Raw genomic sequence first — 24228 nt, 5'->3', positions numbered from 1 at the left:
GTGGCCGGAAGTCTACTAGTTCAGTGGGCGGGACGCGCTTTTATGGTGAGGGTGTAAGGTGGGCTGGGCCTCGGGTTCTAGGGGTTAAAGGGCTAGGGGTGGTCCGTGGGAGGGGCGGGGCCTGCGGCGTGGGGGCGGGGCCTGCTCCCGAAGGGCGGTGCGCCGGCGGAGGGCCCTCGAGCGTGGCGGGCGGGGTCTGGAGCGTGAGGGCGCGCAGCAGGCGGGGCGGGGCGGGGCGCGGCAGGCGGCGCGGCCCCTTTAAGGCTTGGCCTACGTGGCAGCCGCTAGAGCCGCCGCGGCGCAGCGAGGCCGGCCGCTAGGCACTTCCTGTGGAGGCCGCAGCGGGCGCGAGCGCCGAGGACCAGCCAGCTGAGCCAGCCGCTGCCGCCGCCATGGGCCAGAACGACCTGATGGGCACGGCCGAGGACTTCGCCGACCAGGTGCGGCCCGCCCCGCAGCCCGCTGGCCCTCGCGGCCCCACGGACGCCCGCCCTCGCCGTCCTGCCTAGCTCTACCGAGAGATCCGCGGGAGGCTGGGCTGGGGGCGGCCAGGGAGGCTCCCCGGGGTCCCCGCGGTGCTGCGCTCTGCCCTCTGCCCTCTGAACCGCAGTGGCCCCTTGGGGGAACCTCTGGGGAAGGGGAGTTACTCTGTGTGCGCCCCGCTGCGTGGCCCCTTCGCCCTCTGTCCCGGACCATCCTGCCCCCTCCCTCCTCGCGTGGACTCTGCTCGGGTTGCCGGGTCTGGGTCCCACGCTGCCTGCCCTTCGGGCCCCCCCCCCCCTTCTCTAGGGTACAGGTGGCATGCGGGGACCGCAGGGAAGGCCTGGGACGAGCCTGGGCCCGAGCGACAAGCCGGCCAGGGTTAGAGCCCGAAAGAGGCGCAGGTGGCACCCACTTGTAAAAATTAAGTTGGCCAGGAGGCGGGTGGGATTTGTGTAGGTGTGAGCCTTTGACTTCTGAAATTGCCCCGTTAGGTCTGCGAAGTAATTACAGAGCCTGAACTAGCCCCGTAGGCGGAGTGGGTGCGGGCCCACCCTCCAGCCTGCTCTGGTTCACTTAGTAGTGTGTTCGTGGCTGTCGGTCATACGAGGAGGCGTTTTTGTGGCCTAGAGCACTAGAAAGAAGGCTTGGGTGTGTGTGAGCATCTTCAGATGAGCTGTGGGTCGAATGAACTTCTCTACCCCTCCTCCTACTCTTTGATCTCCCATATTCTCACTCGCTTCTGTTGAACTACTTTTCCTGTGAGCTGATATTTGTGGAGTCATCTTCACCCCCTTTGGAAAAGTTTTGCCAAAGTCGTGGCTTTGTATTAAACACACAGTTTTTAAAGTTTGTGTTTATCACAAAGGGACAGAAAGTTCTCCGGGACCAGGTCTTCCTCGTGTGCTGGGTTTCATTGACATAATTGTCATTGGCCCAGTTTTGTCTCCCTGAGTAGCAGCTGTCTAAGAAGATGGCTCCATACACAGCCAAGGGAAGTTCGGGAGCTGCTCACCTCACGATCTTCAGCTGGGAAACGCTCCATTTTGCAAGTGGATTTCACAACCCGACCCAGATAAACTATCTCCAAGAAGCTGCCAACTATGGACTGATAGATTTCAGGCAGTGGAAGAGTTCAGTTTGTATGAAGTTCTCCATGTGTCTTGTTTTGATTTAAGTGAAAAGAAGGCAAATCTTAGGACTGGACAGGCTTTTGTGGGGAACACAGTGTCCACCTTCACCAAGTGACTGGTTTGGGCTCCTGGACTTGCCAGTGGCCACCACCCAGGAAGAGACCCTGGGTCTCCTACTGCAGGGCTGGTGACCAGGGCAGCTTGCATCTCAGGTCTAGAGTTAACATTTCAGCTACACATCAGTGGGGAGACGCCAGTGCTGCTGACACCCTGTTGCTTAAAACCAGAGTTCCCAGTGAAGGTCCCTGCTGGCGATGGTTAGCCTCAGACTCCACCTGTAACACCTGTACGATAGCAATGGGGACCACAGGAGCTTCTGTGTCTCGGAGCAGACAACAGGGAGCCTTCCAGTGGTCTCATTGTGACCAGTCCTGGGAGCTTTTGTGTTGAATATTCAGCTGCAGCATTGAAAACACATTTGCCAACAAGGGAGGTGCTGATAGTCCGGCTTTCTAAATGACAGGATCTAATGTGTTAGAAAATGGAGAAACCTCTACGGTGTTGTCAGATAGTGTCACACATCCATGACTTTAGAAAACAAGAGTAGAATTGACATTGCAAAAAACCAAAAAACATTTGCCCAGAAAATCAGGCTTCCCAGTTGAGATCTGGAAAGGTGTTTCTGACAGCAATGACAACACTGAGCCATTAACTGGGCGTCCTTACCTGTGAGGCTGGCCACCAGTGCTCCATCTTCGCAGGGCCACAGTGAAGTTGGTCATGATGTGCATCGTCCCTGACTTGTTACCCAGAGGTCAGCGTCCCCCTATGTTGGTAGAACTACAATCTGTCCTTTTAGTGTGGTGGAGGCTGGGGCCCTGCTGGCAGGCTCCTGGGAGCTACATTTCTGACCTGGCATTAAGCTCCTTGCCCGTTGGCAGCTGGAGATGGTGTCTTCTTGCTCCCAGGAAACCAGGCCCTGAAGAAAGTGGTGAGATGCAGGAGGTAGGCTTTCAGAAGCCATCAGAAACCAGGTGGGAACAAGCCAGGAACTCAAAGTCATGCCTGTGTCCTGTGGCTGCTACTTGATTCAAGTTAAACAGATTGTACAGTAGCTTCCAAGTGAATTCACAACAGGAACCAGGAACATTGGTGCTTAATGGAGTCTGCCTGATGGCTGTTACCAGGGTGACAGGAAGGCCACAGGAGGCCTTACTTTTCCCAGTGTGGACTTTGGTGTGTTGACCTGACCTTAAGCCTGGCAGAACTAGGGGCAGCGATGGCGCAAGCCTTTAATCCCAGCACTTGGGAGGCAGGCAGATCTCTGAGTTCGAGGCCAGCCTGGTCTACAGAGCAAGTTCCACGACAGCCAAGGCTACACAGAGAAACCCTGTCTGGAGGAAACAAGAAAACAAACAACAAAATCGTGGGAGAACTAGACCAAGGCGCTGGTGTGGGCCTTTACTGAAGTAGTGCCAGAGTGGGCCTGAGGGAGCCTGGTGCCCAGGGTGGGTGTGGGGGCCCTGAGCCTTTCCTTTTCTAGTGCTTTGTCATCTTGTACCTTTACCTTAAGGCATGGGAAGCTGACTCACTTCTCTGCTTGCTAGTCTTGACTGAAGTTTGAACAGCGCCCCCTTCTGGAGAAATTAAGTAGAGATACTGGAGACCAGTTAGCCCCTTGAAGATGAGGCCCAGTCCTCACACAGACTGTGGCCTCGTCACTGCTCTAGTTTTAGAAGAGGAAGGTGGTCTTGGAGCTCCTACATTCATGGTGCACTGAGGATCTACACGGTGCTTGGAGGATACTTGCTGGGGGCCCTAGAGTCCAGGGGAGCCACCAAACTTGAGCTGACCCTGCCTGCCTGTTGCCAGTCTCAGTTCCTGAGTGTGTGGATCTTTGAACAGAGTACACCAAGGCAGAAAATCTAACCTGCCATTTCCTTAAAGTTCTCCCAAAGTGAGGGCAGCAGCTGCCTTGGATCCAGTTTTGTCCTGAACACAAAAGAGGAGGTTGATGTTTCTGCTCTGTGTGTTGCTGTGTGTGTTTCCTGAGTTTTATCAAAGGACAGATGGGATTATGTCCTAAATCTCCTCAGTCCTTTCAGATGATAACCCTCTGAGACAGACTTAAGCCTTCCTTTTTTTTTTTTTCTGGGTATGTGTATTGAGCTTTTTGCCCACATGTATGTCTGTGTACCACTTGTGTGCCTGATGCCCAAAGATGCCAGAAAAGGGCATCAGATCCTCAGGAGCTGGAGTTACTCAGTTGTGAGCCATCGTTTGGGTGCTGCGCACCAGACTTGGGCCCTCTGAGCTCTTTCCTGCTGAGCCATTTCTCCAGCCACTCTTCTCTCATTTCTTATGCTGCTGGGATGCTTCGCTGCCTGTGAGCATATCGTGCTTGTATGTGACGCTCATGAGATGCCTGTTTGTCAAGGTGGCTTGGCTTCACTGCCTTCTCCTCTCACAAGCTTTCCTCATCAGCAGCCACCCCGGCTTTTGCAGCCTCCACAGTGACAACCGTGGTTATGGGGTATTCATGGCCACTGTGAACTAGGACGCGGGCCGTGGCCTGTAAGCACAGGGCCGTGGCTGTGGCAGCACTTGGCTGCAGTAGCATGATGTCAAGCAGAAGCTGTGAGAGACGTGCACACGAAGGATCTGGCTTTGTTGTTAAACTTGGCTTTTCTCCTGTGCTCAGATGTGCATCAAAGGAGGGCTTTTGACTGGTTCCCTGTGCTCACGTGACAGGTAGTTGTCCTTTGAAAGCAGAGCCCTGCAGGTGTGCTTAGCTCAGCACATTCTGCCCTCAGTTCTGTACTTTTTTCTCCCAGAAGCAAATCACCGCACCAGTCTCCTAGCCGTGGTGGTGTTGCTCTCCCTCCCTTCGTTACTGTCTTCTCTTTAATCCTCTGGACCCAGACACTCCAATTAAGAGTAGCAGACTTGTCAGAACTTTAACTACATCTAGTGGATTGTGCTGGATTGGGTGCATAGCAATTGAGCATCTGTGATGAGGTTCTTTGAGGGAGGAGCAGACTGTAGCAAGGCTGGGCTGCTTCACCCGGTGGGTGCAGCCCCATTGTAATTGTGTGGGGCACAGTTCTCATTTGGAAGCAAGTCAGAACACCTCCAGTGTCTGTGGCTGCCTGAGTGTGCACACCCTCCTGTGGTCTGCACAGCTTCCTGCAGATGCTTGACAGTGTGAGGGTCAGTTCTCAGCATAGTGCTGAGATCCACGGTGGTGGTCGTTACCTTGTTCATAGAACTCCGGTAATTGCATCACTGCTGGTTACTTTTTAGAACATTAGAGCCAAGAAACGGAAACTGAGAGGGTGAGTCGTGTCACTTGTCTTCTCACCTGACAGGGTGTAGTATGTGTGTTCTCTTCCAGGGCCTAAAACTCAAGCACATTTGCACCTCTTTTCCTTTTGTATTTACTGTGAGATTGAGTCTCTGTGTTGCCAAACATGATCTTGAAGTACTAGGCTCAGGTGACCCTCCTGCCTCAGCCTCCCTAGAAGCTGGTGTCAGAGAGGCATTGTCACCATGCCTGGAGTACATTGGTGGCCAGGGTTAGACAAGGTTGGATAGGATGAAAGCATGTGGTCTGAGTGCCCCAGAGCTGCTGGCTAGTCTCTGATGATGCCAGTGTGGCTTCTGCCATCTCTTTAGTGAGGCTTAAACACCTGCAGATACACACAGGGGCACAGGCTGTGTGTCTGAAGGATGTGGGCATCAGTGCTGTGACTTCCTGTTCCCTGCTGTCGTGGAACCTGTCTGCACTGCTGACTAAGCCAAGCCTGGGCAGCCCTTTGGGGGCAGAAGGCTGATCCGACCACCCAGCTGCTCTGCACCTGAGATGGCAGCTTTAGCAGTGTCTTGGGCTCTGAAGCAGCTTTTTAAAGTGCTGAGAATTCGGGAATACTTATGTACATCCTCATCTGTTCCAACAGCAGGGTTAGTCAGCCCGGGAGGGCCTGCACATCCTTCTGCTGCCCTGGTGGGGTCAGACTCTGCCCTTTAGACTCTTCTTGACATGTCACTCCATGGGTGGCTCCTTGATCTTTCCCCTGGGCCTCGGTGATATCCTTGGATTTCTTTCACCTTGAGGCTCAGCTCTGAAGAGTATGGAGTCCACCTGCATGGGCGGGATTTGCACCTAGCTTCAAGAGTATGTGCCGGCCTCCTAATTAAGCTGTCAAGTGCTGTCTGCACAGGCACAGAGGGGAGCCATGAGCGTGCATTTCAGAGCTGCCCTTTGTGTGATTTGCACACTTGAGTTTCACTGCAGTCATTGTCAGTCTCATATTTGGCCGTTTTTACCTTGTTTTGGGTCATACAGGCTGTGAGGACATCCCAGTGTCTTCTTTCTAGCCCATAACACAGCTGTTCATCTGTACTACGGTTGCCTCATAGGGCATTAAGCTTTCTGGAGGAATTTTGTTGGGGTGGGAAAGGGTGGCAAAAATAGAGGCATTATCTTGGTGCCACAGTTAGAAATGCTGTTTGAGGCATCTTGTGGGTGGGGATCAAGGGTGCTTTGCTGGTCTGTATCCTTCAGTGCTGGGGCTAGCCCTGCGTGAGAGGGGCTGAGGTATGGGAATCCCTGGGCTGGAAGATATGAGAGCCTTTCAGATGGCTTCTGTGTCTCCCACTTGTTAATGTGCCTCACTGAGCATAGAAATTGTGTCTTGTGGCATTTCTCCCTTGATGGCTGTGGAGGTGGAGCAAAAGTAGTAGATAGTATTAGATGTCACCTTACGGTTTTGTGCCAGATGCATGGGACACTGTCTTTGCCTCTGGGACTGAGTGTTGGATCATCACATGTGTCCAGACTTAAGAGGGGAACACCTGGGCTGGGCAGTGGTGGCACACACCTGTAATTCCAGCATTCAGGAGGCAGAGGCAGGTGGGTCTCTTGGGTTTAAGGCCATCCTGGTCTACAGAGTAAGTTCCAGGACAGCCAGGACTACACAGAGAAACCCTCAAAACCCCTTGACCCCCAAAAAGGGGAGTACCTAAAGCAGGTACTGAGTCCTACATCTGCCCTGGGAAGACACTGGAACTGCTGAAGGTCACTCTTCCTTGTCTCCTGACCTGTTGTCAGCTCATCAGTGTTTTCTGTGGTCCTACAGTTCCTGCGAGTCACCAAGCAGTACCTGCCTCATGTGGCCCGCCTCTGCCTGATTAGCACCTTCCTAGAGGATGGCATCCGCATGTGGTTCCAGTGGAGTGAGCAGCGGGACTATATTGACACCACCTGGAGCTGTGGCTATCTGTTGGCCTCATCCTTCGTGTTCCTCAACTTGCTGGGACAGCTGAGTAAGTGGCTCTGAAGCCTCGCTAGTATACTTCTGGGGCATCCTGTTCCCTTGAATGATACTCCCCAAACTTGTGGTTGTTGGCCATTGAGAAGCTGTGTGTGAACTTGAGGCCTGGGTGTCCCTTTCTATGCTCAAGGCTGGTGTGACAAACACTTAGGAGCTCGTCAGCTGAGATTATAGCCCTGGGCTTTGAAGCATGCCAGCCATGGTTTGGTTCTCTGAGCTTTCGGACGGATGTTGCATACCCAGTCCCCTTGCACTCATTACTTTAAACTTGTTAGAGAGATTGGACACAAGCCTGGTGTGAATCACCCCTTTTATGCCAGTATTTCGGAGGCAGAGGCTGGTAGAGGCTATCTCTTGAGTTCAAGGCCAGCTTGGTCTATCTAATAAAACAAGTTTCAGGGCAGCTGGGTCTATATAGTAAGACTCTGCCTATAAACACATAAAAAAGAAGTTGAACACAGTCCCTGTTTGTAAATGCAGGAGGAGACGCTAGGCCCTGGGCAGTTGAGAAAGGCAAAGATGCTGTCTGGAAAGGACAAATGGTTTCAGTTGGCAGAGAGCAGGGCATTTGGACTCATGTCCATCTTGTGACGGCCCATCTGCTGGTGGCAGCTTTCTTGCCTTTGCATGTTAGGAGGTGAATAAGAACTTGTGCTTCTCAGCATTGTTGGATGTGCTTCGTCGCAGAACATTGAGTCCTGCGCTGATATCCCATGGCACAGGCCTGTGGCTCTCCACAGCAAAGTGTGGTCTGGACTAGTGTTCTTCAGAAGCTGGGCAGGCTCCAGGGCACAGGCCTTGCCTGCCAGTCAGGCCTTGGGAAGGAGCTTTGCTGGATTGGGGTGCAGCAGCTCAGCAGCACTGGAGCAGAGGTGTCTTGTTGCCCCAGACACAGCGTAGACCCTAACTCTGTCCTCTTTCTAGCTGGCTGTGTTTTGGTGCTGAGCAGGAACTTCGTGCAGTATGCCTGCTTTGGGCTGTTTGGAATCATCGCACTGCAGGTACACAGTCACCTAGCGAGTCTCACTTTGGGTACTTGGGGTGTGGGGTCGGTCTTACTTTGCTTTACTTTGGTGGAGCTATATTAGGCCCAGCATCACTTCCCCTTCTCCTGTAGATCTGGCTGTCCAGAGCTGCTTTTTGTTCTGGAGAAATGGCTAGGCTTCTTTTCTAGCTAGGATTTAGGAGCAGATAGCCCACGTGGGTGCTAGCCTTAGGTACTGAGCCATTGTTCCTTTTTTCCTGAATTTCTTGTGACAGAGACACAGGGCCACAGATTAGCTGTACTGTATGTGAGCTGGGCGTCATTGCCTAACTACCCAGAATGGCATGCTTGAGCAGGCTGGCACCACCCATATGGTGGTCTTGCAGTTGATTTGTGCTCCAAGACGCCACAGCATAACTCTGATAGTCAAACAGACCCAGAGCCTGTACTCTTAGATATACTGAGCCAGGAGGCTGGAGAGATGGCTCGGAGGTTAAGAGCATTGACTGTTCTTCCAGAGTCCTGAGTTCAATTCCCAGCATTCACATGTGGCTCACAACCATCTGTGATCTGATCTGGTGCCCTCTTCTGGCCTACAGGCGTACATGCAGGCAAGGCACGGTATAGATAAAATAAGTAAATAAATGTTTATGGCTGGAGAGATGGCTCAGAGGTTAAGAGCATTGGCTGCTCTTCCAAAGGTCCTGAGTTCAATTCCTAGCAACCACATGGTGGCTCATAACCATCTATGAGATCTGGTGCCCTCTTCTGGTGTACATGCAGGCAAAACACTGTGTATATATGATAAATAAATAAATCTTTAGGAAAAAAATGTTTAAAAAAGAAAGAAAGAAAGAAATACTGAGCCAAGTGGTCCCACTGATCTTCCCTCAGCCTCTCAAGTAGTTTGTGTATCTTATGTTCTTACCCTGTTGGACAGTCTGCTTCATGCTGTTATGAAATCTTTACATACTGGTGTGAAATGCTGATTCAATTTTTTTTCTCTGTTCCTTTAGACAATTGCCTACAGCATTTTATGGGACTTGAAGTTTCTGATGAGGTAGGTGCATTTTGAGTGGTAAGAATAGAGTCCTTGGCCCTCTCCCCTGAGTGCTTGTTGGCTAGTGCCTGCTACCTTCTGTAGTCCCCACTGTGCCTCTAAGAAGCAGGGTTTCAGTGGGCGCAGTAGGATTTCTCCCACAACTAGAATCCTGGCTTGATGGTGAAGGGCCCTGTCTTTTAGCCCCACATTGCATGGGTGGGTCTGCGTGGAAGTGGATAGAAACCACTACATCCAGGCTCCATGTGCTCCTGTTGGCTCAACTTGAGGCTGGTCCTTTGTACTCAGCCTGGCCTGGTCCTGTTGAGTGTTGGTTTGTTTTGGAGAAAGGGAAGAGAAGGGTGGACCTTGGTGTGTCCATGCCAGACGCTCTTGCTCTGGCCCGGTGGACAGATGCCTGGTTGTAGCTGACATTTCTGTTCCTCAGGAACCTGGCTTTAGGAGGAGGTTTGCTGCTACTCTTGGCAGAGTCCCGCTCGGAAGGGAAGAGCATGTTCGCTGGTGTTCCCACCATGCGCGAGAGCTCCCCCAAGCAGTACATGCAGCTTGGAGGAAGGGTCCTGCTGGTCTTGATGTTCATGACTCTTCTTCACTTTGATGCCAGCTTCTTTTCTGTGAGTACCCCTGAGCCCTGTGCTACCTGTTGGCCCAGCTGTTCCTGAGCACAGCCTGAGGAGACAAGCTGTCCAGCTCAGCTAGGGAGAGCGGCCAATGCCCTCTCTGCAGACTCCTGTCTTCTTTAGCGTTCAGTTCACACTGCTGGCCAAGACAGCCTAGTTTTTATATGCCACATTAGAAGCAGAGCTGCAGAAGGGCATTGTTGGGGAGCCAGCGTGGGGGGCGGGGTGGGTGTAGATGAACTGAGCGCTCAGGTGTGGGATAGAGACTTACCAGGGTAGCACTTTGGCTGTTACTCTTCTTTCCCAAAACTTTTATACTGAAATATGATGCTTGGGCCTGAGAGATGGCTCATTGGTTGACAGTGATTCTGCAATCACGAGGACCAGAATTCAAGTTTTAGCATGAGAGTAACTGATCTATAATACAGCAACTGTCTGTAATCTGCCCTTTGAGGGGAACAGAGGCAGGAGGATTATTCAGAGTGCTGCTTCCATCCTAGCTGAGATGAGCTCTAGGTTCAGAGAGACCCTTCTTCAAAAAGGAGTATCTGGAGAGTGACAGAGGATAGCCAACACTGGCCACCTCCCTCCATATAAGCACAAATACAAAGAAATCTTTTTTTTTTTTTTTTTTTAAGTTTATTATTTTTTAAATGTTGGTTGGCCAGATGTGGCACAGACCTGAAATCTTAGTGCCTGGGAGGCAGAGGTAGGAGGATTATAAATTCAAGGGCAGTCTGGCTTACATAGAAAGACCCTGAAAAGCCATCTTTCATTTGCTACCACATGGCCAGAGAACTTGACGTTTTTCCACATTTTTCCACATTTTCTTTTTTGCTATGAATTCAGTCTTTGCACCCTTGTCTCATGTTAGCAGTCAGAATCCAAATTAGTAGCCTGAATGCTTTGCTGCTGATAGGTTTCTTTTGCCATATACAAGTCCTGCAGGGTCCTAGGGCATGGGCACAACACAGCTGAGCTCATTGCAGCTTTCTTCCTTTCTTCATTTTTTTTTGTTTTCAAGTCACAGTTTTCTCTGTGTAACCCTGGCTGTACTGGAATTCAGTCTATAGACCAGGCTGGCCTCGAATTCAGAGTATGGGATTAAAGGTCTGTGTGCCACAAACCCTGGCCTTCACAGCAGTTTTCTAACACGGATGGCCTTTGTCCGGCTTTACAAACAAAGTGCCAGTCTTTCCTTTGTCGTATCTTCTCAGAGAGGCCTTCATGGCTCCATCCATGACAGTCTGCTTCTCTAAAGGCTTCCAAGTTTGACGTCACCCCAGTTCAGGGGCAGGTGCTTCTTTAGCAATAGTCTCACCTCCTGTCACCAGTTTGTTTTCTGTTGCTCTAACTGAGCACCACAGAAGTGACCATTTATAGAGAACGATGTCTTATTCGGCTTATGGTTCTGGAGACAGTGAAGCCTAAGGTCAACAGGTCACATCTGGTGAGGTGAGGTAGAGTACCAAGAAAACACAGGGGTGCGGGGGGGCTGGAGAGATAGCTCAGTGGTTAAGAGCGCTGCGTGCTCTTCCAAAGGTCCTGAGTTCAATTCCCAGCAACCACATGGTGGTTCACAACCACCTGTAATGTAATCTGATGTCCTCTTCTGTCCTACAGGCAGAACACTGTTTACATAATGAATGAATAAATAAATAAATAAATCTTTAAAAAAAAAAAAAGAAAAGAAAAGAAAAAGAAAACACAGGGTATCACATGAGAAGATGGAGGAGCAAGCCTTTGGTGGCCCAATCACTCACCAAATTCCTACCAGGCAAACACCACCGCTAGGATTTGGGAGAGACGTGTAAAGCCATAGCACCTTTAACATAGAACTCTTGCAAGTTCAGTACTCACTATTGGAAACTCTTACAAAGTCCTGGTGAGAGTTATGTGAGCCTGGCTCAGATGCAGGTGTGCAGCGCTTGCTTCCTGACCTTCAGTCTGAATGCCTTTTCTTTGTATCTCTGCAGATTATCCAGAACATTGTGGGTACAGCTCTGATGATCTTAGTAGCCATTGGTTTTAAGACCAAGCTGGCAGCTCTGACTCTTGTCGTCTGGCTGTTTGCCATCAACGTGTATTTCAATGCCTTCTGGACAATCCCGGTCTATAAACCCATGCATGACTTCCTGAAATACGACTTCTTCCAGACCATGTCAGTGATTGGAGGCCTGCTCCTGGTGGTCGCTCTTGGCCCAGGGGGTGTCTCCATGGATGAGAAGAAGAAAGAGTGGTAACAGACAGATCCCTCCCCTCCCTGGCTGAGGCACAAGGCCCTGGACTGATTCAGGGCAGAGTCAACAAACTGCCAGCGTTTATGTGTCCTCCTCCCTTCCCCTCCCTTGGTAAAGGCACAGATGTTTTGAGAACTTTATTTGCAGACACCTGAAAATTGAAGGTAAAATCTTCTTTGGAAACAGTCTGGAGTCTGACTGTCCAGAGCTAGCCAGCTGGACGGTCATTCCTTAACCAAGGCTGGGAGTAGACAGTGTGGTGGGCTATGGCCTCAGTCCTCCTGTCTTTGAGCTCCTTTTTGGGGGTGAGGGACTTCAAGTTGTATTGAGCTGTACTTTATCATTCAAAGCAGTTGCCCTTTTTTAGTTTTAAGTTTACATCCTTAGTTCAAACTACTAAATGACTTAGGGATGGTCCAGCCAAACACCAGACAGTTAAACCTCCAGCAGTTCAAAATCCCACCAGTGGCCCCAGCATTGCTTCTGCCCTGTATTTTATAGGACCAGTGAAAATGTTAGAGAAACCCCAAGCCTAGAAAACAGTACAGTATTGGAGAGGCGGGTGCTAATGCTGGCTCAAGTCCTCAATAGCAGTGGGCTGGATGCTGTTTACTGGGTGAAAGGTACCCTGGGAGTTCTCATGGCTCCAGGCAGGGATGGGATGGAGTCAGGGTCAGGAAGTTCTTAGAAAGCTGCTGGTTTGGGTACTGCTATCCCAGAAGCTCAGTGGTGGGAAGGGCAGGAGAGCAAGCTGCTCACAGAATGGCCCTCAACCACCATGGAACCAACCTAGGAAGCAGTTATACCATGGGGCCCATTAGTGAGGAGCCCCAGTACTGGAGACACCCAGGCTCAACCCAGTTACCTCACACTTGACCTTCTCAGAGCAAGGTCTAGACCCCACAGGCCATGCTCCAACCCCCCAAACCCCAGCTTAACTCCTTGCTCCAGGCTGAGTTTACCCCATCGACAGCCCCGATGCCACCATTTCCGAGGCTGTTGCTTGCTCAGATTTTTGTCAACTTGCTCTGCTGGGTGCAGCCAAGATCCTTTCTACAGTCTGTGATGCCTTACCAATTTGGTCTCAGTCCTGTATGTAAAGTTTTCTAACATTGCCTTACACCGTGTTTCTCTTTTTGGGGGTGGGGTGTCTAATGTGTGGTCCTGCTCATTTGCATGGTAGTGCCATGGGGCTCCTCCTGGACCTCTCTCAGGCTTAGAACCCCTGGAGGGAAGCTGGCAGCTTACCTCACCCTTGGGTAGAGTCCTGGAGGCCCTCCTTTCTGGCACTGGCTGGGTAGGCAGGACTGTGTCCTGAGTCACCTCGGGTCAATCCTGCCTCTTTCCCTTGCCTCGCCGGCCCTGGCTCTGCAGTCTGAACCCACCTTCTCAACACCTGGCCCGAGTTCTCCTGCAGCCTTACAGCCTGCCTACTCCCCCACATGAGTTCCAGCAGTGGCCTCGGCCATGATACTTGTTACCACTCAGCCGCTTGACACGCAGTGCTGCTTCAGTGCACTCCGTCTGCTCCGTTACTTGTAGTGGCAGCCCCATGACATTCCAGTTAGGAGTGGGGCAGGCCCTCGGAGGCAAGTGCATGCCCTGCGGCAGCAGCCCTCATCCCAGGGGTGCCCTGGCCCATCCACCAGCTCTGTGGGCTATGCTTGGGATGGGAGATAAAATGATTTACACATTGGTTTGGCAGAGGTTTCTGAAAATTCTTTAGCTTTATGTGGGAATAGGTAAAAACCTCATTTTTATGCTGTATTTTATATCTTAGTTGTGTTTGGAAATGTTTTGATCTTTGGAAACATCAAAATAAATAATGGCATTTGTGGTATATAGTGTGATCCTATGTGGTGACCAGCCAGGGTGGGGACCTGGCCAGGCTCAGGATGCTATAGTGAGCTACAGCAAGGATCACTGAAGACTACAAAAAAAGACGTGCATGGAGAAGAATCTTCACGTCTCTGCTGCTTCCATCTTCAGAACAACCTCCAGGCTCACTCTGGGCAACAGCCAATGTCAGGACATCAGTGGCCAGCCCCAAGGACACCCAGAGGCTTCTTTGCAGGCTTCATTTCCCCAGCTGCTTAAAGGAACTGAAGTTCTTGCATTTGTGGTGATGATGGCTCTTGAACTTCTTGGTTAATGAGGTGAGCTGGTTCTGTGAAAGCAGAAAATGCTGAGCCCTCTGCAGGTTCATAATGTGTGTCTACGGCTGACGAGCAGTCTTTCTTGCCAGTTTTCCCTTCTATGCTGGGTCAATGTGGGGCCTGGGAGAGGGCAGCACAGCTCACGACCGCCCTGGCCCACCCTGCCCCTCTCTGACAGAATCCTCACTCCTGACCCATAGAGAGGGAGTGGTGCCCAGCAGATAAGCTCCTGAATCCTGTGTTGTAGCGTGGGGCCACCCAGCTCAGAGATGAGAAGCCAGCGGCCATTATCTACTGCCGGAGATCTTCTGATGTGGCCTTGGCTTCCATATTTATAGGCTGTTACGTGACAGTGCACTTGCAGAATTTGCTAAAGCCGTGGGGAGCACTAGCTATCCAGCCTCAGCTTGGGCCGTGTAGCCCTCCTGGCCCGCTCAGCACTGCAGCACACGACTCACCTTTCTGAGTTTACAGCTCCTCTTGTGGTCTGCTTTTGCCTCTCCTCTCTCTCCAGTGTCCTGCTCTCTTGAATGCTTCGGTTTCTCATCGTCTTGGTCTGTCAGAAAGCCTTCAGGAGTGTCACTGTTCTCAGGCTTGCCTAGATCTCTCTTTGTGAACAGCTCAGCTGGAAGGAACAAACACTGGCTGAGCTACACCACAGGGAAAAGTGGCTAACAGAGCAAGGATCACAAGATACCTAACAGGAGACAAACATAAGGGTAGGGAAGGGGCTGTGCCTGCTTACGTGGGTATAGGTCTGTCATGCTGTCATCACTCAAGGCTCCTCCTCCCTCGTCACTGGAAGCTGGCTCCCAGAAGGCTGTTCTCTGGCCTGGCAGCTCATCTCTGTCCATCTGGTCGTCCTTCTTCCTCTTTTTGTGCAGTAGGCAGGCAGGGACATACTCCACACCTTGTTTCTGACACTCTTCATCTAGGAGACTAGCAAGCTCATCACACTGGCGCCCTCTTGAGGCAGAGCTAAGCTGTGGCTCTACTCCTGGACAGGGCTGGGCTGGACCCAGAGGCTGGGGACATCAGGGGAAGCTGCCTGGCCTCGCCTCTCCTGAGCTTGGAGCTGAAATGAGGCTTCAGAGAAGGTCCTTAGCTATGGTCACCACTGAGGTACTGTGGGGTTTGAGCTTCTTGGGCTTCCACTTGGCCTAGCACAATCTTCTGGTTGGGGATACCAGCTTTAACCTCCACCGCTCACGAGGTGACAGTCTGGGACCTGGCCTCTGATGGAACTGCCTTCTCTGCCCTCTCCAGGACCTTTTCGCAATTTCATCTCTGCCATCTGCTCCTAGGACCACTGAGTGTACCAACATGAAGTCTCCCAGTGCTCTCAGCAGGCCACATGGTGGCGCCCATCCCACCACCCTGAAGTGGCCTCACTGCATTTTGGCCCCAACTCAGTGCACTTTGGTACAGCTATATAATTCTCATGGGGGTTCCCGCTCAGCAGCTCCCTGTCACAATCCTGCAGATGGCAAAGCCAACAAAGGTGCATCCAAGCCTTAGCTGCCACTTGTCAGTGCAGCCCAGATGCCAATTCCAGGAGTAAGATGTGTGGGAGGATCGCGCTGTGCTGGGCCAGGATACAGCCCGCACATTCCTTTCCTTCCCAGCCTCTGAAGCCTCTGTCCTCCCTGCGAAGGCTAGGCTCTGCCTGGCTCCCCCAGGTTACCTAATCTCACAGTCACTTTCTTACTCTCATTTTCCTGTGGTGGCCTGGATGGGAGACCGCCTTACCCCCCCCTCATATTCAAATGGGCCTTTATCTCTCTCATGTTTTTTGAGACAGGGTTTCTCTGTGTAGCCCTGGCTGTCCTGGACTCACTTTGTAGACCAGGCTGACCTTGAACTCACATCGATCTGCCTGCCTCTGCCTCCCAAGTGCTGGAATTAAAGGCGTGTGCAGGCACGCCCAGCTCTGCCCTCATCTCTTAACTCTCCTGGCCTGGCACCATCCATCCTCCCTAGCTCATCTGGAAGTTAAAATAACCACAGGTGTCTTCATTCTCAACTACTTGGGATGCCTTCCCATCCTTAGCTGCAACCAACAAATACCTTCCCTGCTCAAATCACCAACCCCTAAACTGCAAGTCCCCTCATCCTCTGCAGCCTACAGGACTGTTTGCACTAACCCTGGTCCTGATAACAATTCCCAAGGCTGTCCTGCAATATCGGCTGACGTGGACCTGTCCTATAACTACAGCAGTTTGGCCTCAGCCTGGGAACGACTCTGCAATTGTCCCTGCTATGCACTAGCCTGGGTATGGAGATACCACTCTTTCCCACCTACTCCTGCCTTTGCAGTGGTAAGGTCAGGAGCCACTGGCCTCCTCACTGTGCAAGACCAAGCAAGTACATCGACAAAGGATTAGGATGGCTCAGGCACCTTTCTGGCTTTTGGAGGCAGGGGCATCCATCTTAAGGTCTGAGCCTCTGGGGGTGACTTACATTGCTGAAGTGCTCTCTGATACCTCCGGCCCTGGGTGTGCGTCAGCACGTGTTCCGGGAACTTGTTGATATGCCTCAGGGTGAGTTTGCAGAACAGCTGGTGCCTATTGGCAAATAGATGGGTATGGAGGAGCAATACATCCCACGGACTTGGACACGTGGGCTCCCACCACACCTACATGCTGTAAACAAATCAAGATCTGTTGGGGATGCTCTGCGTTTAGTCTCAGTGTCTGGACTTTGAAAAGGGCGTGGTGGCCTTTAATCCCAGATTCAAGAGGCAGAGGCAGGCTTTGAGGTCAGTTTGGTCTACGTTGTAAGTTCCAGGCCAACCATGCTACTTTGTCTCCCCACCCCAAGGCTTCTCTGTGTAGCCCTGGCTGTCCTGGACTTGCTTTGTAGACCAGGCTGGCCTTGAACTCACAGCCACCAGCCTGCCTCTGCCTCCTTGAGTGCTGGGATTAAAGGCGTGCACCACCATGCCCGCCTTAGAGGCTTACTTTCAAAAACCGTTTCCTAAATAATTCCACTCAATATCTGGGATTAAGGACTAGCTGGACCCATATTGTCACACAAGAAAAATAAACTGCAATGTCACACTGCTTCATGCTTCACGGTGGGTTCTTGGGGAGATGGCTCAGAGTTCCATGTGGGGATATATCAACCACACAACCATAGCTAGGGTCCTCAAACGGTGAAAGTGGCACTGCCCAGCCTGGCCTTAGGTGACTATATTCAAAGGCCACAAGCCCTAGTCGTCTGAAGTGTCAATGGGAGGTTACTACATGCTCAGAGAAGAGGGCACAGGCGCTGCACCCAGGCGCTGGCTGGCCAGCTACGTACGGATTCTTTGTGCTGGGCACGATGTGTGGCTCGAAAGCTGTGTAATCGAAGGCTGAAGAGGTACCCGACAAGCGCTGGTACTTCTTGCCGCTGGTGTAGACCTGAAGGTCCGGCAGACGGCAGGGCAGCTCATGGCCGGTTAGGGAGCAGCGCACCTGTGAATGGACCGCCTGTTAGAAGGTGGTTCTTGCCAGCTCCGCCCATCCCCTGCACTGTCCTCCCGGGTTCCGCTGCTCTCCAGGAACGGGGCTCCCGGGCTCCATTCCTCTCTCGGCACGGTCCTCCGGGGTCCCACTCCTCCCAGGTCCCGCTCCTCCCATGTCCCGTGCCTTCTGGCTTTACTCATCCCCGGCACGGTTCTCTTCCGACCTTGTTAGTGTTGGGCAGCGGCCTCAGGCTCGGGTGCTGGCGCAGGAAGGCCCGCACATCAGCGGGTGGTTCGCCCATATTCGGAGATACCTGACGCCGCTGTCACCACGTGGGGCAGAGCGCCGTCCCGGAAGGAAGCAGATTTCTCGGTCCCGGAAGTTCTCAAAGATGGCTGCTGTGACAGCTTTGGCTGTGCTGCGGCGACCGATGATGCGGTGGCCACAATGGGCCTGCGCGGGGCCGGTAAGCGCGGGCCTGGGGAAGATCCTGCCCAAGAAGAGGGGCCGGGAGGGTGGAGCCTGGAGTAGAGTGGGGCCGGGGAGGATCATGGCCAAGAGGATTAGCCCAGAGTAGAGTGGCGGCAGAGAGGAGCCTGCCCAAGAGGATCTAACCCGAAGCTGAACAGAGTTAGGTTGGACCGCGCCAGGTGCTCGCGCTTGTCAGGCATGGGGTCCCTGAGCTCAGCCCTGCGGCCTGTCTGGTTCCCGCAGGCTCGGTTCTGCGCTGCCGAAAGGAGCATCCTCAGGCTTTCTGTTCGTTCAGGTGAGAAGGGCTCAGCTCTGGATGTGGTTGGGACACCTGTCTTCATTGGGCGCGCAGTGGTCTACTGGGTGTCACACTGGGAGAATTATACAGGGAGAGGGCTGGGCACAGGAATATAACCTCTCCGGAGGACTGAAGTCCTCTCGAGGAATTGCCACCCAGTTCTGTCTGCTCTCGGGCGTCTGACCCCATGCCAGTGTTGTGAAACCCCCTCCAGGGACGGTCTGTAGGCCAAGCAGGCGCTGCAGTTCTACAGCGGAAGCAGCTGCCGCCAAAGCAGAGGACGACTCTTTTCTCCAGTGGCTCCTGCTTCTTATCCCTGCTACTGCTTTTGGCCTGGGGACTTGGCAGGTGAAGACTGGGCTCTCATTTGGGTGGCTCTGAGCCTTGGCCCCTCGCCCCCCACTGATACTCATGCTCTTTCGTAGGTCCAGCGTCGCAAATGGAAGCTGAAACTGATTGCAGAGTTAGAGTCCCGAGTCATGGCTGAGCCCATCCCTCTGCCTGCAGAGTGAGTGTGGGCTGCCCACCCAGTCACTCCGTCCCACTTAGGAGCAGCAGTTGGGGCCCTTCTGTTTGGTGTCTGTAATTTCTCTGTCCTTTAGCAGGAACTTTCAAAGTTTCATGCTAGATTGGCTGCTGAGTGCCCTTATGAAGCTGCAGAAGGACACAGAAAATAAAAAGAAAAGATGTATTTCTGGTGCCAGATTTCCCTTTTCAGGTCTTGAGGATCCCCCATAGCTGTGACAGTTCCATGTAGCACTGATGGGTGATATTGTAGGTTTCATTATGAAGGTGGTCTTTTATTTATTCTTAGGTTTCTCGAGACAGGGTTTCTCTGCATAGCAGCCCTTGCTGTCCTGGACTTGCTTTGTAGACCTGGCAGGCCTTGAATTCAGAGATCCACCTGCCTCTGCCTTCCGAGTACTGGCTGGGTGGTGGTTTTTGAAACTTGTCCTTTAAATTTATTGTACTGCTCTCTGATCAAATTCCAAGGTTCTGTCCTTCAGGGTAGAGAACAAGTGGAGTTTGGACTTATTTTGTTAATTTACACAAAATAGCTATAGAGAAACCTACACTTCCCTTGAAAAAAAACTGGGCTCAGGTAGCACAGATCCATAGTTCCATTTGGCATCAAAGGCAGCTGTTGAGAGCACCCTATGGAGGACAGCCTGTCTGAACATCCTCACTGGGCCTTTCTTAACCTTTCTGTCTGGTGGGCTTGGTAGCGTGCGATGCTTAGGCGATTGATTCTACAAGCTTGGCTTGCCCACAGCCCTTCCCTCTTTTTCTTGTAGCCCAATGGAACTGAAAAACCTGGAGTACAGGCCAGTAAAGGTCAAGGGACACTTTGACCACTCCAAAGAGTTGTACATGATGCCTCGGACCATGGTGGACCCTGTCCGAGAGGCCCGTGATGCTGCCAGACTATCCTCAACTGAGAGTGGGGCCTATGTAGTCACTCCTTTCCACTGCTCTGACTCGGGGTGAGTAGGCCATGGCTGGCCTGTCAGCTTCCCCTCACTATGCTCAAGTGACCTTAAGATGCTGGAGAACCCATGAAATCCAACTAATACTGCCTGGTAACTTCCAAGGTGTCTAACACTGAGCAGCTTTCTTAGCCTTCATTGATAAGTGTTTGAGCCACTGAGGCTTAGCAGTGATTGGATCGCCAGAACAAGTTTGTTGAAATGCACACTAGAGCTGTAGTGACCCTTCCTCACCCAAAGGGACAGTTGTTTTTCCCCAAGACAGGGCTTTCTGTATAGCCTTGGCTGTCCTGGACTCACTTTCTAGACCAGGCTGGCCTTGAGCTCAGAGATCCACCTGCTCTGCCTCCCAAGTGCTGGGATTAAAGGTGTGTGCCACCCCTGGCTAAGGGACACTTTTATTATTGCTCCAGAGTCACCATCCTGGTTAACAGAGGGTTTGTCCCCAGGAAGAAAGTGAATCCAGAGACTAGGCAGAAAGGCCAGGTAAGGCTCTTCAGCCTGGGATATGAACAATAAGCCATCCAGTCTCCAAGCAGAACCCCTGCAAAAAAAAATTATGCCTTCCTTTGTAGGTTCCTGGAGAAGTGGACCTAGTTGGCATAGTGAGGCTAGCAGAAACCAGGAAGCCCTTTGTTCCTGAGAACAGTCCAGAAAAGAATCACTGGCATTATCGGGACCTGGAGGCTATGGCAAAGATCACAGGCGCAGACCCCATTTTCATCGATGCAGACTTCAGTATGTTGTGGTCAGCCTGCCCTAAGAGCACTGCTGGATACTGTCAGTAAGGTCCCACCTCTCCTTTCCTGTGGGCTTTCATCCTGGCATTTAGCATGGGGGAACCTGACAGGTCCTGAAGAACACCCTGGGGAGGATTTTAATAGGGGCCTGACAGGAGAGACTGGAAAGATCTTCCCCAGAGGCAGGTACTGAATTCCCTTGTTTCCAGAGAGTACAAGCCCTGGAGGACCTGTTGGCGGGCAGACCAGAGTGACTCTGCGGAATGAGCACATGCAGTACATCATCACCTGGTCAGTCCCGCTGCCCCTCGGTACCCTCCCCACCAGTTCCCCCACAGGATAGACCTGAGTTTCTTTCAATCACAGGTATGGACTGTGTGCTGCCACATCATATTTATGGTTCCAAAAATTTGCCCGTCGGACACCACGTGTGTGAACCTGCTCCTCACCAAAAGATCGCCACATAAAATAAAGATTCTGATTTGTAGAAACTCTGGCCTTGGTCTTAAAACATTTTACAGGGAGGGGACAGTGCCAATTTGAGCACATCCTTGCAGCAACCTAAATAACCAGAAACAGATGATGAAGATAATTTCGTAATTATATTTATGTACAGAAAACTTAGCAGTGTACATTTAGCCCAGCTTAGTGGCGAGTTCTTTAGCCTTTGCCTTTTCCAGCTTGGCAATGCGAGCCACAGATTTAGGACCCAGGACGTTGCCTCCCCAGTGGCGACGGATCTGAAATGACAGAAGCAGTAGTCAGTTTGGCCTAACACCCTACCTTTAATTCATAGATGAACCACTATTCTGTACTCAGTGGTTCTATTTTTCATTTATAAGAGGGTTTCTCTCATAGTCCTGGCTGTCCGGGACTCGCTTGGTAGACCAGGCTGGCCTCGAACTCAAGAGATCCACCTGCCTCTGCTGGGATTAAAGGCGTGCACCACCACGCCTGGCTACTCTACTCAGTGGGCACCCAAATCCAACAAGCCAGTCCCATGTTCTGTATAGAGTTGCTCACCTCATCATATCTGTCGTTGTAATTGGTCCTGATAGCTTCCACCAGCTTAGCCAGAGCACCCTTGTCTTCCCTGACAAGGAAAGGGGGGGGGGGGGAGTTGTTTGAAGGATTTTATTACTCTTAGGGAAGCAGGTATAAATTCCCAATTATTATTTAATTTTTGCCTCAGATACAGTGTGACCACATAGTTGATTCAGGTGAAGAAATTCCTAACCATCACTGGCAAATGGCCCCAAAGCTGGGAGGGTAAGGTGTGGGTAGGTAAGGCAAGTTTTAGGGACAGTCCCGAATACTCACGAGTTAACCTGTGTGAAGGCAACAGTGGTGCAAGTCTTCCTGTGGACCAGCCGCCCCAGTCTGGCCTTTCCCTTGATGATGCAGTAGGGGACCCCCATCTTTCGACACAGGGCAGGCAGGAAGACCACCAGCTAGAAGCAAGCATGAACTGTAGGTGCTGGAGGCGAAAGCAGTAGCTGCACTGCTGCTCTGTGGCAATTGCTCAGGGTTAAAAAGCTCAAGTAACTGCACTTCAAGGTCACTTCAGTCAAAGATTCTCATCACTGCAAGAGCCACACAAATCTGGTCTGTTCCCAACTTAGCAAAAACGGATCCACCCTCCAGAACCAAGGGACCCTGGTTCTGCACTTGTTGCTTAAAAGCCGGCCAGACCTACCTCAATGGGGTCCACGTCATGGGCAATCACCACCAGCTGAGCCTTCTTGTTTTCCACCAAGGTAGTGACTGTATTGACCCCTGGAACACAAAACCACTTTGCCTGAGTGCTTGGCCTGCTAACCACAGTCACCAAAAAGGCAGTTCCACCAAGCTGTGACTCAGGGTTAAAAAGCTCGATTTCATTCTTCACAGTAATTTCAGGTGAAGAAATTCATACATCATTGCACAGCCTGCCCTACTACCCTCCCTTTCCCAGGGGCTACCAACCCGCTCGAAGGACAGGTGGTCTCTTAGTCGGGACGTCCCCTTTCCCAGCGGCTTTTTTCTCTGCTCGGGCCAGCAGCCTTATCTTCTTCTCCTGCTTTGTCTCTGGCCTGTACTTGTGCGCGAGCTTAAGCAACTGGGTAGCTGGGGAAAACATTCTTCAGTTAGACACTAAGCTTGAGATCTGAGCTCTGCTATGTAGGACAGGTTAGCTTCCCAAGTGCCCAATTCTAACCTTTGTCATGTAACATAACAGCCTGGTATTAAAAATCGTGTGGTGGGCCTCTGAACCCCTTGTACAGCTGTGGCATGCACCTACACCTGTAACAAACTAAACTAAACCCCAAAACCACCCTGGGGACACATGCCTTTAATCCCAGCACTTGGGAGACGGGCAGAAGTCTCCCAGTTCAAAGCCAGCCTGACCAAGCTCCACAAGAGACCCTGTTTTTACTACAAAATCTACTCTTGTATGGGATGTGCGCCGATGAGACGGCCAGAGGTCAACGTTGGGCACCTTCCCCAATCGCTTCCCCACGCCACCCTGTTTTGTAGGCAGCGGTTACTAAGGACCCCCCACACCTCCACTTATGTATGTATGGGCACCGAGGATTCTCAGCGCTCGCGCCCACACAACAAGCACCCTTTTCCTACCGAAGCCCACACCTCCCAGCCCCCATCACTTGTTCTTTTTTTTTTTTTCCTTGGTTTTTCGAGACAGGGTTTCTCTGTGTAGCCTTGGCCATCCTGGACTCACTTTGTAGACCAGACTGGCCTCGAACTCACAACAATCCGCCTGCCTCTGCCTCCTGCCTGAGTGCTGGGATTAAAGGCGTGCGCTACCCAGCTCCCATCACTTGTTCTAACGTGGCGTGCGCTGTAAAAAACCGACCAACTCAGCACCCGCCAGATGCTCCGGGGAGCAAGCGACCCGGCTCCGTGCCACAGAGCCTCCTCACCTGTCTGCCGGTCCAGGGCCTGGGTGAACTGGTTAATGGCGGGAGGTACCTTGAGCCGCTTGTAGAGGATGGCCCTCTGCCGCTGCAGTCTGATGTAGCGGGGCCATTTGACGAAGCGAGTGAGATCTCTTTTGGGCTGGATGTCCTGCCCTGGGAAGCGGAGAGAGGGGGGAGACAGATGCAAACGGGGCCCCTCCGGGCGTGACGGCAGCACGCGGGGCGCTCAGGAAGGGGGGGGAGGGGGTCGGGGTCGGCGCATCAGCGATCTTGGTGGTTCGGATGTCATCACCGTTATTTCCGATAGCAAATATCCGTTCACATCATCTGCACGCCATCACCACCGCTCTCCCTGGCAACGGGGGCCCCGGGCGGCCAGCTCGCACCAGCACGCCCAGCGCCCGCTCGACGCCATTTCTCACCGATGCCGAAGTTCTTGGGCCGCTTCTCAAACAGAGGGTTGACCACCTTCTTGGCCTCCTGTTTCTTCACCACGGCGGGGGCCGGGGCCACCTTCTTCCCCTTGGCTTTCTTTCCCTTGGGCTGGGCACAAGAGAGCATCCCCGTGAGGCTCTAGCTCCCGCCATCCCATCGGGCGCAGCCGTTCCCCGCGTGCCGCCCGCTCCCGCTCCCTTCCCGGGGAAAGGATCAGAGGCGGCGGCGAGGGGCGGATGGTGGCGGATAGCGCGCGGGCACCCACACTCACTCACCATCTTGCTGGGCTGGAGGAGAGAGAAAGAAAAGGGAATTGTGGGTATTATGTAAGCGGCCGCGGAGATCGCGAGAGCAGACGCCCGCGCGGGATTCCGGATTTAAAGCGACAGGACTCACTCCTCAACTCTGTCGGCGGGGGCGGGG

General features: G+C 52.3%; 4 protein-coding genes and 4 non-coding genes across 8 annotated transcripts; 2 read left to right on the top strand and 6 right to left on the bottom strand.

Moving 5' to 3' along the window:
- The first annotated feature begins 381 nt into the window (after positions 1–381).
- On the top strand, positions 382–12237 carry Surf4 (surfeit 4). Its single transcript, XM_051167060.1, has 6 exons — positions 382–440; positions 6752–6938; positions 7871–7947; positions 8948–8991; positions 9419–9605; positions 11588–12237. The coding sequence occupies exons 1-6, from the start codon at positions 393–395 to the stop codon at positions 11852–11854; spliced, it is 810 nt and encodes a 269-aa protein (XP_051023017.1). The 5' UTR covers positions 382–392; the 3' UTR covers positions 11855–12237.
- Positions 12238–13787: 1550 nt separating this feature from the next.
- Positions 13788–17837, bottom strand: Surf2 (surfeit 2). The gene is made up of 6 exons (XM_051167059.1): positions 17680–17837; positions 17311–17465; positions 16468–16571; positions 14753–14938; positions 14466–14632; positions 13788–14018 (listed from the first exon to the last, which is right to left on the bottom strand). Exons 1-6 carry the CDS (start codon positions 17755–17757, stop codon positions 13929–13931), a joined length of 780 nt encoding a protein of 259 aa, XP_051023016.1. The 5' UTR covers positions 17758–17837; the 3' UTR covers positions 13788–13928.
- Positions 17833–20971, top strand: LOC127207633 (surfeit locus protein 1). The gene is made up of 9 exons (XM_051167058.1): positions 17833–17922; positions 18171–18222; positions 18440–18573; positions 18651–18733; positions 19521–19709; positions 20126–20198; positions 20288–20450; positions 20662–20743; positions 20819–20971. Exons 1-9 carry the CDS (start codon positions 17848–17850, stop codon positions 20886–20888), a joined length of 921 nt encoding a protein of 306 aa, XP_051023015.1. The 5' UTR covers positions 17833–17847; the 3' UTR covers positions 20889–20971.
- Positions 20972–21024: 53 nt separating this feature from the next.
- Positions 21025–24114, bottom strand: Rpl7a (ribosomal protein L7a). Its single transcript, XM_051167057.1, has 8 exons — positions 24081–24114; positions 23793–23913; positions 23374–23523; positions 22418–22558; positions 22149–22228; positions 21773–21903; positions 21476–21545; positions 21025–21192 (listed from the first exon to the last, which is right to left on the bottom strand). Exons 1-8 carry the CDS (start codon positions 24081–24083, stop codon positions 21088–21090), a joined length of 801 nt encoding a protein of 266 aa, XP_051023014.1. The 5' UTR covers positions 24084–24114; the 3' UTR covers positions 21025–21087.
- Positions 21635–21701, bottom strand: LOC127207808 (small nucleolar RNA SNORD36). Its single transcript, XR_007833008.1, has one exon. It is a non-coding gene; the product is annotated as a small nucleolar RNA SNORD36 (small nucleolar RNA).
- LOC127207807 (small nucleolar RNA SNORD36) lies at positions 21970–22041 on the bottom strand. Its single transcript, XR_007833007.1, has one exon. It is a non-coding gene; the product is annotated as a small nucleolar RNA SNORD36 (small nucleolar RNA).
- LOC127207805 (small nucleolar RNA SNORD36) lies at positions 22303–22377 on the bottom strand. Its single transcript, XR_007833006.1, has one exon. It is a non-coding gene; the product is annotated as a small nucleolar RNA SNORD36 (small nucleolar RNA).
- Positions 23628–23702, bottom strand: LOC127207809 (small nucleolar RNA SNORD24). Its single transcript, XR_007833009.1, has one exon. It is a non-coding gene; the product is annotated as a small nucleolar RNA SNORD24 (small nucleolar RNA).
- Positions 24115–24228: the final 114 nt, after the last annotated feature.

The sequence above is a fragment of the Acomys russatus genome, chromosome 24 (assembly GCF_903995435.1).
Source record: "Acomys russatus chromosome 24, mAcoRus1.1, whole genome shotgun sequence".
NCBI lineage: Eukaryota > Metazoa > Chordata > Mammalia > Rodentia > Muridae > Acomys > Acomys russatus.
This window is presented reverse-complemented; position numbering and strand designations above follow the sequence as displayed.

Bases quoted from the DNA above. Each gene is read 5' to 3' on its own strand.
- LOC127207633 (XM_051167058.1), top strand. From the start codon at position 17,848: ATGGCTGCTGTGACAGCTTTGGCTGTGCTGCGGCGACCGATGATGCGG. The intron at 18,223-18,439 runs GTGAGAAGGGCT...AACCCCCTCCAG, and splicing joins CAGGCTTTCTGTTCGTTCAG to GGACGGTCTGTAGGCCAAGC. The intron at 20,451-20,661 runs GTATGTTGTGGT...CCTTGTTTCCAG, and splicing joins TTTCATCGATGCAGACTTCA to AGAGTACAAGCCCTGGAGGA.
- Surf4 (XM_051167060.1), top strand. From the start codon at position 393: ATGGGCCAGAACGACCTGATGGGCACGGCCGAGGACTTCGCCGACCAG. The intron at 8,992-9,418 runs GTAGGTGCATTT...TCTGTTCCTCAG, and splicing joins GACTTGAAGTTTCTGATGAG to GAACCTGGCTTTAGGAGGAG. The intron at 9,606-11,587 runs GTGAGTACCCCT...GTATCTCTGCAG, and splicing joins TTGATGCCAGCTTCTTTTCT to ATTATCCAGAACATTGTGGG.
- Surf2 (XM_051167059.1), bottom strand. From the start codon at position 17,757: ATGGGCGAACCACCCGCTGATGTGCGGGCCTTCCTGCGCCAGCACCCG. The intron at 17,466-17,679 runs GTCGGAAGAGAA...GTCCATTCACAG, and splicing joins CGCTGCCCAACACTAACAAG to GTGCGCTGCTCCCTAACCGG. The intron at 14,939-16,467 runs GTAAGTCACCCC...CTAGTCTCCTAG, and splicing joins TCAGAGAGCACTTCAGCAAT to ATGAAGAGTGTCAGAAACAA.
- Rpl7a (XM_051167057.1), bottom strand. The intron at 22,559-23,373 runs GTGAGGAGGCTC...TGTTTTCCCCAG, and splicing joins GGCCCTGGACCGGCAGACAG to CTACCCAGTTGCTTAAGCTC. The intron at 22,229-22,417 runs GTTGGTAGCCCC...TTTGTGTTCCAG, and splicing joins ACCACCTGTCCTTCGAGCGG to GGGTCAATACAGTCACTACC.